The 15,199-nt window shown below is 36.4% G+C and overlaps 1 protein-coding gene across 7 annotated transcripts in view; it reads left to right on the top strand.

Moving 5' to 3' along the window:
- The window catches only part of Pstk (Phosphoseryl tRNA kinase), an 8,162-nt gene extending 732 nt beyond the window's left edge, over positions 1-7,430 (top strand). For 2 of the 7 annotated variants that reach the window (XM_022831373.2, XM_022831371.2), the window contains exons 2-6: positions 2,636-2,864; positions 4,485-4,675; positions 5,259-5,467; positions 5,933-6,098; positions 7,150-7,430. In XM_022831373.2, the coding sequence (XP_022687108.1) occupies positions 2,674-2,864; positions 4,485-4,675; positions 5,259-5,467; positions 5,933-6,098; positions 7,150-7,352 (960 nt within the window). In that variant the 5' untranslated portion in view covers positions 2,636-2,673 and the 3' untranslated portion in view covers positions 7,353-7,430. Of the gene's footprint in view, positions 1-930; positions 1,035-2,635; positions 2,881-4,484; positions 4,676-5,258; positions 5,468-5,932; positions 6,099-7,149 lie in introns of those variants that run through there. The other 5 variants (XM_022831372.2, XM_022831370.2, XM_022831376.2 and 2 more) reach the window with 5 other exon arrangements.
- Positions 7,431-15,199: the final 7,769 nt, after the last annotated feature.

The raw sequence follows: 15,199 nt of genomic DNA, 5'->3' as shown, positions 1-15,199 counted from the left end.
AAGGTAATGGAAAACTACTTTCTCGTACAACTGTTTCTCTTGTCGATGATGATGAAAATAGTGGAAGCAACAATTGATAGTAGGTAGGTTATTCTTTAGGTGCGCGGATAGAGAAAACTCAGGAATATTCAAGGTTGCAGTTAGATCATTAGAATCTACTGGCATAACTTACCATGGTAAGGTTTGATATAAAGCAGGAGCGAATCTACACGCGTTAATTGCATGCTTGATACCATTATTTTTGTTTTGTCATGTGGCTCCGGAAAGATCTCAAGCTATTCTTGCTTTCTATTTTACAAGGAACTTAACCGCCTTCTAGTGGAAAGAAAACAGGTTGCAAATTTGTTACAGCCTCAAAACTGCACCATTAATAAAGGTGATTTTAATAGCAAAAAAAGGAAAGAAGAAATTATTGATAACTGTTATTTGTATTTTAGGTCGAAATTTTCACCGCCGTAGTTCGCCTGTCTGCTACCACACACGAAACACGTTTAATCCATACATTTTAAAACGACCACTTTGACAACTATAATTAGGCCAGTTTTTACGTTCTCAAGACTTTTGCTTATCTGCAGCTGGCGCAGATTGGCACAGTAGAAGAGATTATCTTAGGACTCTCGCGGCAGCCAAGCAACGGGTCAGCCAGATCAATTGTATGATCGTAAATCTTGTGGCCGAAGAGGCGTGCGCGGCAGCTTAAAGTGTCAATCAGTTGACTTCATGACTCAAACACGCTGATAATAGCGGAAGTGTAACCATGGAATTGGGCAGCTTGGAAAACCAATTTACAGTTGAAGGAAATTAACCTTTAGTTGAGGGTGCGATTGGAAGCTGTGTTTGCTAGGGTCATAACGCTATACTTATTCTACTAATACCTAATTGTTAACCTACTTTAATCCCATTTAGTAAACCTACTGTTTTTCACCTCAGTTTGAATTATAGGTCACGTTTTCTAATGGTACAGGCCTACGCTTGCTCACTCATCTTGTATATGCCGCTCACCTTCTATTGGAACCAACTATGTGTAATGATTGGTACTATTGATATTTTGAACACATAGCACCTGATAGCTAAGCTGAGAGGTTACCGGGTTTTAGAAGTCCATTAAGGCTAGTTCTTGTGTAAACACAAAGCTGCTAAACGCAAAGTTCTTCTTATTTGATTTAAAACTGCCATTCGTTTTTAATGCATATAATGAATACAAGACAAAAACAGTTTCTTTTATGCTTCGCGTATTTCCTACGCAATCCTATGTTTTTTATGTGATGTCTATGGAAATAAAACAAATGCCACATTTCCAGCATTTCTATTAGCCATACGTAGAGTTTCATGACTTTCCTGCCAATTTTTTTTTCAATTAAGTGCATCACCGGCAAAATGCTTGTTGTGAATTTTATAAAAACCTGTATACTTTTAATCGTTAGTTTTATTACTAGACATTGTAATATAATTGAGTTTGAAAGTTTGCCATGATTGAATGTCATTATTTTTGTATTTTTTAAATGCACTGTTGTTAATATTTAAGCTTATATTTATATTGCTTAAGAATTAAGCATGACCTAAAGCGCTCCCGGCTTTCACTCTATGGTCTATAGAGGGAGGCATCCTGGCTTTTCACTGCTAACAAAAAATAGGTATCAGTTATATTCACCCTTACGGCGATCTGCTGTAGCATACATTTACAGAGGTAGGTTTCTGATGGAACGGGCCATATACAGCCTTGTATTTCTTGAATAATCGTGATGAAACGCTATCGATCACTTAAGATAGCATATTCGAGTTCTAAGCATATCTTGTAAGGCCATAGAGACTGATGAGCCACTGAGTCCTGTAATTCAAAAACCTAGGACCTCCGTACTTGCTGTACTTTGTGGTCATAACGGTATTCAGTTTGTCTTACAAAACAGCTTTTTAAAATATAAACAGTTTTCAATTTTGTGATATACAATGATTTATCGACTAACGACTTTATTAACCCATCGGCAGTAATATAATTTAATTTTTGTTGGAAGATCGAATCCTGTCAGATTTGTAAGCCTGTCGGATGTCCTACCCAAGATACTTAGAAAAACTTTGTTTACCCGAAGTCAAGGGTTTTCAGTGTACTACTGTTTATTGATGCTAAGCTGCTTTTTATGTGTCGAAAGAAGTAAGGTCTTTTAGTAAATGTAAACACCTTTTCTAACACAAAAGAAACGAGCGCGAGAATTTCGGATTTTAGCTCTTGTAGGATAAACAAGATATAAAAGAGAAGGCTATATCATGTCTAGTACAATTGCGAGATTGTTTCAAGGCTCACAATATAATAAAATGGTATCCCCGAAATCCACAACTAAGGCATTTGTATATATCCCATATGGATAAAAAAATTGTGGCGAAGGCAACTATAAGATGGTTCTTTCGGGATGTTTCTAACAAAGTCTAAAAAGTTACTCTTTTATCAGTTTAGTTCAACATATGACCGTAAGAGTATATATTGATTTTTCTAAATTAAACTTACGTAAGCGGTTAATATCAAATTCGGGGTGGCTAGGTAGAATCTGTAAATTAGTATACGAAATACGCGGATACTAATTTATGCGTTTGTCGGAAAGTAAGTTTTCTCATGTTTTTGATGTTTTCTGATCGTTTTTAGATATTTGGGCCTGACATTAAGGGTAATCCATCATTTAGATGGCGGAAAAGAACGCTTCTACGGTGCTTGTTTTAATTTTCGGGCCTCCAGCCTCTGGCAAGACGACCCTAGCTGCTAATCTTAAAGGACGACTAAGTCAATGCCTTCTACTTTCATTTGATGACATTTTTTCAGCCGAAGAACAGAAAGTTGCCATTCAGACAAGAGGGAGTCTTAAAATACTGCGCAGGTATGACGTCTGCAGAGTAAGTAAAGACCGTTGTTTCTCTCAGAATATGTATAATTATTTTACTCTTTACATCCTTCCGGTAGCGTTGCACTGTCCGTGAGTACTGCTGCATCAGGATTGACACCATGAGGGTTTAATCCTAACAACGCTCTAGTAGTTAGATCGTCTTATTTGAAACAAGTCATTGTAGCATCCTCTCGAAGGGTATCATAGGATTAGCCATCGTAGCACCAATCTATTAGCATATCCCAAGTATTAAGCTGATAAATCATGCATAGGCTTATTTGCTGCACCGAAAACTGGTAAAATATTGCCTTACCGAACAATATCTAATGTTCTACACAATATTTAATGAGTTTGTGAAAAAAACGCAAATTGTGTTAGAAACAAAACGGCAGACTTCAACATAGTTTATACTCACTTTCGTGAAATCGGTTATTGGTTTGCATATTGTACACTTTATACATATCTCTTATATAAATTCATAAACAGAGATATTGACTTCGAAAAATATTGACCTTCACATGCACTGACGTTCTCATTTACCACTCGTTTATTCATTCAAGAAGAAATTACAAGAATTTTTTTGCCGCTTTATAGAAATAATTTGGTTAAAAAAGGTTTTTTTTAGCTTTAGTATATCTTTTTATCGTTATATTCGTTCGAGCGAACTGTAGCGTTTTAGTTTAATATTTAATTAAATAAATAGTGCGTTGTTTACGGAGAAATAGATGTAAAAAGACATATGCAGGTAGGCCGCTTCAGAGGAGATAAACAAACCTGGATGCAATTTTAGGTTTTTTTTCTATTGACTAATCCTGAAAATATCCCGTTTTGTGCTACTTACAATATATCAGTTCGAAATTAAATGACGAAAATGGCAAGATCACCGTTTTTGTGCCTATCTGATTTACCTTTAGAGACTTCAGCGCCAGTGCCACAAAAGGCTCATTGAAACTGATCCTTTACAAATCGCTAAGCGATCGATTGCAAAATATGATTTTAAGTATTGTGTTACATAGAAGCTGCCTGCCATAATCGATGGGCGTAAAAAGTGTTGGAAAAGCTTTACAATAACGTTTTGTGTGCCTTATAAAATTTCGATCTCCTCGCTACTAAATTATATCTGTGTCTTTAGAGAACATTCTCCTTTCATTGACTGTACCTTCTACTCTTGCCAAGTACAGAAAGCTGGAGGATAGTCACTTGCATCACATAGAAGCGTGTTCTATTGGCTGTTCGATAAATATACATCGAATATAAATTATTTTAACAATTCGTTATTTTCGTTATATTCGTAGATTTTTAAACTTTTCAAGAGGATGACTGATGGTTAGTACAAAAAAAGTGAAAGGTCTATGTCGAGGAACTATTTTGGTATTCCTGTTGTTCACAGTAAGCCAACTTGAGTTTCAAATAATAATAAAGACAAAATAATAAGAGCCATTGAGGTGAGTTTCTATTTATAATCAGTTTAATTTTTGCAGGCACAAGATGACGGGCCTTCTACGACAAATGAATAAAACAAAGGAGCCTAAAAATAGTAGACTCGATTTCTCGATTGATTATATAGAGAAATCCATATTAAGGCTAAGCTCTATTTGTACCGTGCATTTATAGATCGATGCTTGAAGCTGTAAAGGACATACTCGATGGTAGAAGAGAGTGTGTGTCAACCACCAAAATTATTGATCGAGTAACGATTGACCAACGCAAGCAAATCGTCAAAGGACCCTGGCAGCACATCATTATTGATGACAACTTGTATCTTAGGAGCATGCGCCACTGTTGGTTCCAAGCGGCCAAAGCTCGTGAGTTTATAGATTAATTTGGGTGCCATCTTTGTTGGTTTCACATCTCCTCTTGATCTTACGATAAAAGATTACTCATTTTTGTAGATACTGATCGCACCATTATGCATGTGTGATCAAAGATTCCCGATTTTAATAAAAATTGGAATGATGTTAAAAGAAAAAAACATAATCAGCTAGTGCAAAGAAGGCATCGATTAAAACAGCCTATTTGTAAGTGCACTGTACATTAAAGGAAGCAGAAATCGGCAGGTACCAATAAGATCCATAACTGTGAACGTAGTTTTTCTTTGTCCTAACGGCAAAATAATTTGCTAATGCCTCAAATGCGACTGATTAGTATTCCGAGAATTTAGCACGTTAACGGACAGCCCTAAAGACTGTGTAAAACCAACAATAGGAAAAACATGGAAATAAATCGCTTATATGTAAAAAAATTTAACTACTTGACATGATCGATATAAGCGAATACTTTTCTTGTGCAGCCTAGACTCAAAATGCTATCCAAAATCACCTTGTATTTCATTGTTGTTTTTTGTTAGATTCAGGTCATCTAAAAATAGAAAAATAAATTATTTTTCAGGAGGAATATCATTGTGTAATGTTTATGTGACGGCATCTCTCGAGGAGTGCCTGGATCGAAATCGGCTGAGGCCATTTCCAGTTCCTGAAAATGTCATCATCAACCAATTTCGAAAAATGGAGCCACCTATTGCCGAAGCAAGTCAAGCGGAGAAATTTTCACTCTCTCTCAAAACATCGAATTTTTCAATGTACATCAACACGGCCGAAGTAATAATTTAACAGCAAGATTGCAAATGTATTGTATTTTTGATTGCTGTAATTTATTTACATTTCTATTGGAATTACTAATGCCTAGGGTGGTGGGCTATCTAATCTGTGCAGGCTGTTTTTACTTAACAGGGAATCCCGTTATCTTGTATGTCATAATTGTTTTCAAGAATTATAAAGCTGTATATCTTCTTTCGGTTCGTCTAACTTGCAGCGTGTAAGCTGAGTTGGATGAATTTACAGGCGCCGGGGCGCGAAAATATATAAAAGATATATTAATAAAACAGTTTCTATACAACTCATTATCTATCGTAAATACAATAAAACAAAAACACCAACAATTAGCACAATATTTAGTACTAATTTTCATCATTTATTGTCGTGTGAAAATGAACTAATGAGCAATGCATTACTACCTGTCGGTGACAATGATTGACAAGCGTAATGGGATAATTCGTATTTCAGCGCCTTCTAACCTTAATCGCGGCAGCCAGATTATGTCCGCTTGTCCCGCAAGACGTTGAACGTACTCAAAGTGTAGCGGAGTCTTCGCGGCGAGTTACCCGCGAGTCAAAGTCGCACAATCTCGATCTCGCTTTCAGAAAAGCCGTCACCGGACTCATAAAAAACGGTACTACATAACGATATCATCACTATTGCTATTGATGCGAAATTAATAAACACTCCTCGCCCAATTAAATATAAGACAATATGATAGGTTGTTTTTAATTTGAATCATTCGGCACTTCGAAGCAAATTGGTTTTCTTTTCTGCTGCCTTTTTTTTTTACCTATTTTATTTTACCTACTTTTTTTCTAGATCTAAAAGCATGTCAGGCAAAGATTAGTCATTGGATAACGCCACTCAAGCAAAGGTCGGAACTGTAGCGGAGGAATGTTGCGCTACCTCTAACACGATAATAAATCTATCAGTGGCCAAAACAAGCCCACAGATTTTTAGAAAAAAAAAAAAAAAGCGCCTTGGTAAGAATAGAATAGACGAGTTAATAAAGAGCTCGTTAGTTCGCAAGAGAATTCGTGAAATCAACAAGCATTGCTTTGTGATTAGCTAGCATCTTTAAAATTGGTTGCAATATACTTATTCTAGTTACTTTATTAGCACCTCCTTTGATCGAGCGGTTTTATAAGCATCTTTTACTACAGTATAATAATTTGTTGAGCTTTCCAGTTCGAATATTGTTTCACATTTTTCAACGGGTCTACATTTTTGCTCACTTTATACAGTATATATATACGATACTTTCACCTTGGATTTTGAAACGATTTTAAGGAACAGCTGACCAGTCAAAGACGTTATCGTTAGAATGACTATATGGTAAACATTTATGCTCATTGAGTCACTTTGTTATAGTTTATTTTTGCACTCTAAGCCCTAATGTGAATATATGCATTTTTTCTCAACTATGAAAATGCGATAACAACGCGTACGACAATGTGTCAGAATTGAATAGGGTCGGATGAGATTTTTTTGCCTTCAATTATGGCGCAAATCTTGGGCTTGCTTATGGATAAGTCGATTACTCGCCAAGTGTCAATGAAAAGTTTTGTTATATGGCTGAACTTCAGTATTCTAAGAAGATCATCTGACTCAGAATTCACTTCATATACATGTCAATGTTCTTCTTGTACTCTACTATTAAATTGCGTTTGCTTCGTTTTCAGAACCGTGTTGCCGTAAAAAACAACAAATATGGGCTCGCTCAATGTCCTTCAAGGCAGATGTGTTGAGTGCGCCTAATTTGCAAACATTGAGCTCCCAGCTACGGACTGCATTGGATGGCCAGCGGAATGATCTTAAAATTGAATTACAAACGACGATTGCTGCAACTCTTACGGATAAACTGTCGTTACAGCCCATGGCATAGGGTTACGGAAATGTCTAGTTGCACTGTCCGTCTGCATTATACATATGTGTATGTACACAATACATATGAAATACTGAAGTATTTGTTTTTTATTTTACATAAATCTAACTATTTTAGGAACCGCTAAATTCATATCATAATTAGCAAAACTGTTCTTCCGAGTCTCGAGTGTATTAAATTAACAAAATAGATTTACAGTGTCTACATTATTGCGCACTGAGAAATTTATATATCCCATCTAGGCCTACAGTTTCTTTAGGTGATTCTATGATCAACGCGATTTTGGCCATTTTTGTGAATGAAACCTTGTCATATATACAAGCGCTTGAGCTTTTTTTAAATAGAGTTATAAAAGCCTAAGTTAAAAAAAGTTATATAGCCTACAGTGGCTATATAATAGCGTGTACCAAAAAAACAAAAAAAAAATTGAAGCTTTCAGTAGAGCTTATATAGTCTTCCTTTTTAATTTTATACTCATTAGAATCAAATCATTCGTAAAAACCTTATAACCTTAACAGCATGCAATACTTAGGAAGAGCGCATTCCACTTTTGTAGGTCTGCTCTGGGCTTCTATAGTAATAAAAATTGTGTTTGTACACTTAATTTTCTTCTGAGAGTTTAATAGCAGTTAAGCAAATGTCCTAATAGTTGCAGTGATTAAACTAACTGATGCTATTGTTTTCGTTTTCTTTCGAAAATGCCTCATGCCGCAGATGTGTATCTTACGACCTTATTTATCGCTATAGAAATATATACTACATAATAATAGTTTAGCTTTCGTGCGACATCTGTAAGTAAAGCCGCACTGTCGGTGTATAAAGGTATATAGGCAGAGCAAGTATAGTTCTCCTATCGTTTGTACGTCCTGAGAGAGACTGCTTTTTGATGTAGGCTTTGTATAACACATTTACGTTGCTACCTGTCATGATGTCATCCTTAGCAGAACAGCAAAGCAAACACATTTACTCTTAATAGTTGACATATTCTATAGCTTTCATAGTAAATAATCCGCCGGGTTCGGAAATTTTCATTTGACGAGCAATTCAATGTATGCCAGCGCATTATCCTACGTAAACATTTTACTATAGTTTCTAGTGGTTCTTGTCGCTTTCGTAGCTATTGGACACGCACCAAGTTTCCATATACGTGACCTTGGCGTACACGCAACGGGTTGATTATTGGAACGCCAAAGATTCGAGGATCAAGCCGAAACTGCTAGCTGAGAGCAATTTAGGGTGGACAAAGGATCTAAGCTGCATGCTGGTTGCCTGCCAGTTATGATTACGACTTATTTAGAAAAAACATGAAATACAAAAATGCGTTTTACTATACTTTTTTGTAGAATGTTAAGAGTGAAAAATGAAAAAAAATTAGTCCAATTCCTCAAACAGGTGAGAAATATCTTCTTTTTTCTTGCTTTACGTTTTTGTTGAGTATCGCCAAATGTTTAAAGTTCGAAACATCAGCTTTATCCCACTTGATAACAAAAATCCTGTACATCTTATCATCGTTTAGGAGAACTATTTTTAACGACTTCACTTTTTTCTAATGATGACTCAAGCTCAAATCGACTAAATAATCTTTTTTTTTTTTATCCACTATGATTGCGATTAGTACTTAATAAACTAATACAATGTATCCTTTTTCATTATTGATATAACCAACTTTTAGTGGTTGGATTCTACTGTACGTTTCACATATACACATGCAAGTGTATTTTTATATAGGCAAGTAGCGATCATAGTTGAGGTGCCATAACGTTGATACTTGTAGACAGAGTAGAGCGATAAAAAAAAACTAACTTTGTCAAATTGAACTTACTTCCTTAATTAAAGGCAAAATTAGGCTATGAGAATATACCGTCAAATAGCTGTCACTGCCAACGCCGATAATTTTATCAATTTTTTTGTATTTCTAATAAAATTTAGTAACTGCATTATTTATTTCTTATTATGTTCACTAGAGATACAACTACAAGTGAGGAAAATATCGCGGTTTTGCCTTGATTGTCTTTACTCTGCTTAAACATTTTAATTAATTATAAAACAGAGATTTATGGGAAATCTCCCGTGCCACCACAGCACGTTTATTCTAAGCACTGTGAGTCATGTAAGTAACCGGACTATTCCAAATCGGAAGATGATCGAAAAGTGATGTCTTTTTTGAAGACTTCTAGGATTTTGCGAAGTTTTTTTTTCAAGACGGAGGAAGAATCTTTTCCATATAAGTAAACATCGCGAATGATCTAGTATTATCGGAGAATACGTAAAATACAAACATGGTACGGAGCCCATTCTTAATGTAAACGAACAGTAATTAATTTCATACTTATTTCATAGATATTGCATTGAGAGGTGAAGAACGACGAAAAGATGCACAGACAGGTGGCAAGAATTGTTCGAGAGTTGCAAGACCAAATTTGTGCCCTACAAACGCCGCTGTTAGGTAAGCAACCAGTAAATAGGTAGATAAACGCTACTCTAGTTTTTGAAAAAGAAAAAAAGTCATTATTATTACTTTAAATCACAGTCGTCATAAAGCACTAACACTAATATGCGTTTGAGAAACCCATCAGGGTTATGCAATAATTCAAACTACGCTGTTAGAAACTCTGCGGTTGTTTCAGGCCAACAATAATCCATTCGATCAGTATAGGCGCGCTTTTCGTTGCAGAAAAATGATTGGACTCTAAGGTGGTCTATGGTCGATAATGGTTTACTGCGATATATTACTGATGAATGATGCTATCAATTCAAATATAGATGTGTTCCAAAATACTTGAAGACGCTGATACCTAGACGTCAGATGATAATGAATGCGCTAATGCGAGAGTGCGCAACGAATATTAGGGCAACATATATTGGGTCTCAAATGTGCGACTTGTCTGACTTGACCATAATGTGGCATTTGGTAACAAAAGTGGGAATTTGATGCACCTCTTATGTCGTACAGTGATGGCTAGACTAATCCAGGGTAGTCTTTTTTTAAGTACTTTGATCTTCTAACGGGTTTGGACTAAGTAACTATTTTAGTCCTGTGGTTGAAAATTGGCTTAATACGTACGTGATACGTTAGCATATTATTTTGACAAAACATTAAAACATTTCAGTTTTTGCAGAGCAATTAGCGGAAATAGGAAATAATTTTTGATTGAGCACCGGCTTGAGTGAACTTGTAACATAAACAACTGGCCGACACCCGCGCCTAGTTATGGGTATTACCAGTAGTTCATGACCACACTTATATATGGGCTCACATTGGATTCGCTAGACCAGGTCATCATCGGAGTCAGAAGACTTGATGTCACGCTTCAGTCGTGGTGGCGTAGCGCCGGTAACGAAGTAAAGTTTTTAAGACGTTACAAATTTTCTCTTAACTTACCTGCTACTTCAAGTTGGCGAAAATAGCTTTTCACAAATCTTGGGGCTTCGGTATTAAGACATTCTTGCATAGCTGGAATGTTATTGAAACTTTTGTTCGGCTTTAAGATGGGGCAATGAGTGTTAACTCTAATAAACATATGACGCACTTACATAGCGATCGCCTTTGAACAGCATGTCGCTATAATGACGATAAGAACTTCTAATTATACATACATTTCAGAACATCTGTAGCTTTGCTCGTCAGTCTAAGATATTTTACATTATGCAATATATATTTAGGTATTACAATTAGTAAATAGCAGATATGTTCACCTTTCTAGTCAGATGTTTGAAGTTCAAAACAGAGTCAAATGCTATAGCCTTTGTTTGTTTGTTGTCGAGATGAGCTGAATACATCTCTAGTTCTCAGGGCTCACGAAGACATCTTTTGAAACGAACGAAGTTGCCACTAAAGAAACGTTTCTAGTGTTACTCCCGCCTAAGCATCGTAGCTTCAGACAGCTGGCCCATCCTAGGAAGTGTGTATTTATAGTGCCCAGATTCGAAATAAATCAGGTTTCCTATGCAGAGCAGTACTGAGTGGGGCTTCAAATCTCTTGAGAATATGTTCATTAATAGATATGTTTACGTTTATTCAATTTGTGTACATAAAATAGAACCAATTACACTAGTCGTTTCTCATTATAAAATAAATCTACAAAGCGTCAAGTCAAGTTTCAATCTACTGAAGAGTGTAGCCGCACCGGGGATATATACAAGCAACATTGCGCAAGCTTATGCATATATATATATATATATATACATGCATATATTCTTTTTCTGTTTTTATAATACGGCTATTTTGGAATACATGAAATACGATGATTATGGAAGGCGACAGTAACCAGTCTGGTTAAGGCCAACTATTTGATAAACCGAGCAACTGAGAGATTCACAGATGAAATAATTGCAAATAAACCGGCTATTATATTGACAACGGACGATAATGTTTCTCTGATGGTGTGCCCTGAGGGAAATGGAAGGCCAAACGAATGAGGACTTCTGTTCGACTGTTTAGGCTGTGGAGATATCGCGCATAGTCGCTTGCAGCCATAGAACAGTTATTGCAAATGCAAGTTCAAAGAACTCCATCATAAACGATTTTTAATTGATTGCATCTAAATCCTTTCATATTAAACATCTACAAGCAAATCTCGGGTACTAAGCTACCATTTGATGTTCGTTATTTATTTTCCTTTATTTATCAAACGGCAACACAGAAGAATAACGTAAAGGTCATCATTCAAGTAACGTGGTGTAGTCAACTGGATTTCCGATTCACCAAAAGCACGCCTCAACATGTGTGACAGTACAAATGGTATTTCGCTGAAGACTGAGATCCGTACTAAAGTTTTCAAGTGTGCCTATAGAAGCAGAAAACCTGTAGCTCTATTTGGAGACTTTAAAATTAAATTTGTCGATATAAACCGGTACGGAAGCTTAAATGATGTGTATTGTAAATTCATTTACCCTTATCTTGCAGATAAAATACTATACTGACATATTTTTGATACACTTCGACAGCCGTCTGACCTCGTTATGGAAACCCGTAAAATAATAGCAGAACGCGGTGCTATTCGAGTTTAAGGATAGTCTCAGACCCGTGACGCTATCGGCAGTCGATTATCGGTCAAATGTGTGACCGTGGTTGTTGTCAACTTCCGTCAACGGGACTTAAGTGTTTCCGAATAGATCCTTCCCATAATTTTACTAGTATAGTATCTACGCAAACAAACGCTTTTTGACGTAAACGAAAATTTCAGACACAATAAACACCTCATTATACACAGAACTATTCCTTAGAGGAAAGTGTATTGAAAGGGTCTTGAGTTCATGCTATCATCTCTACGATGACTTCTTTAGCCGCCGCCGTCACAACGATCAGCCACGTCGTTAGTGATGTTTGTTTTTTGATGCCTATATAGACATTTGTTATATTTTACTATTACAGAGCTAGTTCGGTAGATTGTATTGCATTTGCGCGAACGCCGCAAAAGTAACCCGATTATTATATCCTTTTTCAATATCACGACATGCCGTAGCGATAAGGAGGAGCTGCCCTTCGCGTAATTACTCGGTCCAAAGGCATTAGAATTCGTAAAAAGCGCTGCTGACACTCTGAGAACTGAAACTTGTCAATGCCGGGAATAACGTTTGCTGCAGTATCAAATAAAATTATTATTAAGAAAGTTCTCTGAGGCGGATAAGTCTAAGGTGAATTAATGAGGAAGGGGGAAGGAGATATGAGTTCGGAAAACTGTAATTTTCTTCTATCTATACTGCTGAGTTACTATATATATATATATATATATATAAATATATAGGCACGAAATATGATTGACAGACCAGCAGTATCGTCGACGTGAATACACGACGTTATCGTTGTGTTTTCCATATACGTAGAGTCCCACAAAGTTGACGACGCAAGCATTACACAAGGTGTGTGAAACTAACAGATAAAAAATAGATTCTACAATGCAACTAACAGATCATATGTTAATATTTGCCTGCATCTTGTTCGAATTGTTAGTCGATATCATTTTTGTTGTTGGTTTACGATGTACTTCAACAAATCCTTACTGCGTACGTAATGTTTGATGCAAAATATAAGCTCAAAGGTGTTTCATTGATAGAGCGCCTGAATGTGAACACAAATGCTAGACTCTGACTAGTATATAAAAGATGGTAATGTATAAAGGGAACGTGTGATGTGTACAGTTATTGTTCAATAGAGGTCAAATGCAACGAATTTCGTTAATTTCTCGTTCTTATTACCATCTTTATGTTCTGTCTCCTATGGAATGGTAAATTACCTAGCAATAGTATATTGCTAATTAGACATTCACGTAAACAAAAACCCCAGAACTAAGCGCGATATGGGCTTTCAAATATCAAATGGGTTGGAAGCTCACCAAGTCATACAAGGGCTTCATTCTGGATTTCACTGTGCTTCCGATAACTGATGTCACCCTAGGTTACCTAGTTACAAACCTAAAGTAAAGGTAATTGCTGTCTTTGTGAGAGCTGTGATGAGTCTAATTGAAATATGACGTCATTCTTATGATTCTATTTTAAACCATTTTATTATCTCATTGCTGTTGTTTATATTAGTGGCGCTGGTGCTGCTGTTGATGTGTTCACGTAAACATTAATTGAAAAATAATATGCTAACAAGTATGGTTACCTTTAATGATCGGGAGGAATATCTTCCATATTATTACTATCAGCGAATATCGATTCTGCCATCATCAATCGTCATCATCGATACATCGAATTCTGGATACTTCGTCTGTTCTTCGTTCCAGAGGTAAGCTGTGATTGGGCATGTCACCTAGTTATCAATATTTTCACTATTCTTAATCAATGCCCAGTATTTGCGGTGTCGTCCTTATGTACGCTGGCAATTGCAACCACATAAAGATACTTTTCTTCCTTCGCATCGGTTTAGCACATAGCAAGGGCTATTAACAAGCGCGTTAGGGAAATAGAGTCGCTGCATTGAGCGTCGAGATATCACACGCAGGTATTATCTATTGTTGTCAATCTGCTCAACCGCACGGCTATATAAGTCAAGGCAAAAGCTAACAACATCCATGTATATATACGTATATATAAAGCGTCTTTTTGCGCCTTCAACTTCTATGACACCCGCATAGAACGTGATTCTCTGGCTCTGAAGCTCATCATGTATAGCTTGTACAAAAAAATTAAATTTATTTTTCACAGTTTGATACACTAGACTAATTGAAATTCATTACCACTATTTTGGAACGACCAATCAGCTTCACCTTCCTATCAGTCCAACGGTGAGGATTTGACGGAGGCTATCAATCCATCACGCAAAGGAAGCGACGTCCACATATCTTTGTCACTCTCTGTTCAAAATTAAATCGTATCGGTATGACCCTTTACCTAATTAAAAAATACCTTGCACACGCAAGTATACGCAGATCCCTCCATGTCATCTAATAGCGGCATTATTACTCAACTTCACTGTCATTTGGCTTTTATTCTATGTACGGCCGACTCATAAAAAGTTACGAACGAACAACGTTTTTTGCTAAACCTCTTAACTTGTTTCGTTTTTCATGGTATATCAATACGAAATAGAACAACCGTATTACGAAATTATTATCAAGAAGACCACACGAAGCTTCTTCACATGACTGGTAACAGCATCATTTTGAAGAGCGCTACTCGTGTCGTCAATAGGCCATGAAATGTAAGCTTGTGCATATAGATACGCCATTGAAATGTACAACCATTAGAGAGGGATCAACAAATATTTCTCCTTCCTTCTTTTATTACTTTTTTTTTTTGTCACTCCCTTCTTTTACCCGTGAGGAAGGGCGACATTTACTCTACTACTGTGGTTTAATACGACTGGGTAACTCATCTTGTTGCTATTGTTGAACATTCATATG

Source organism: Varroa jacobsoni, unplaced genomic scaffold, assembly GCF_002532875.2.
Source record: "Varroa jacobsoni isolate VJ856 unplaced genomic scaffold, vjacob_1.0 scaffold_328, whole genome shotgun sequence".
Classification (NCBI taxonomy): Eukaryota; Metazoa; Arthropoda; class Arachnida; order Mesostigmata; family Varroidae; genus Varroa; species Varroa jacobsoni.
The sequence above is the reverse complement of the archived record's forward strand: the minus strand, read 5'-3'. Positions and strand labels throughout refer to the sequence as shown.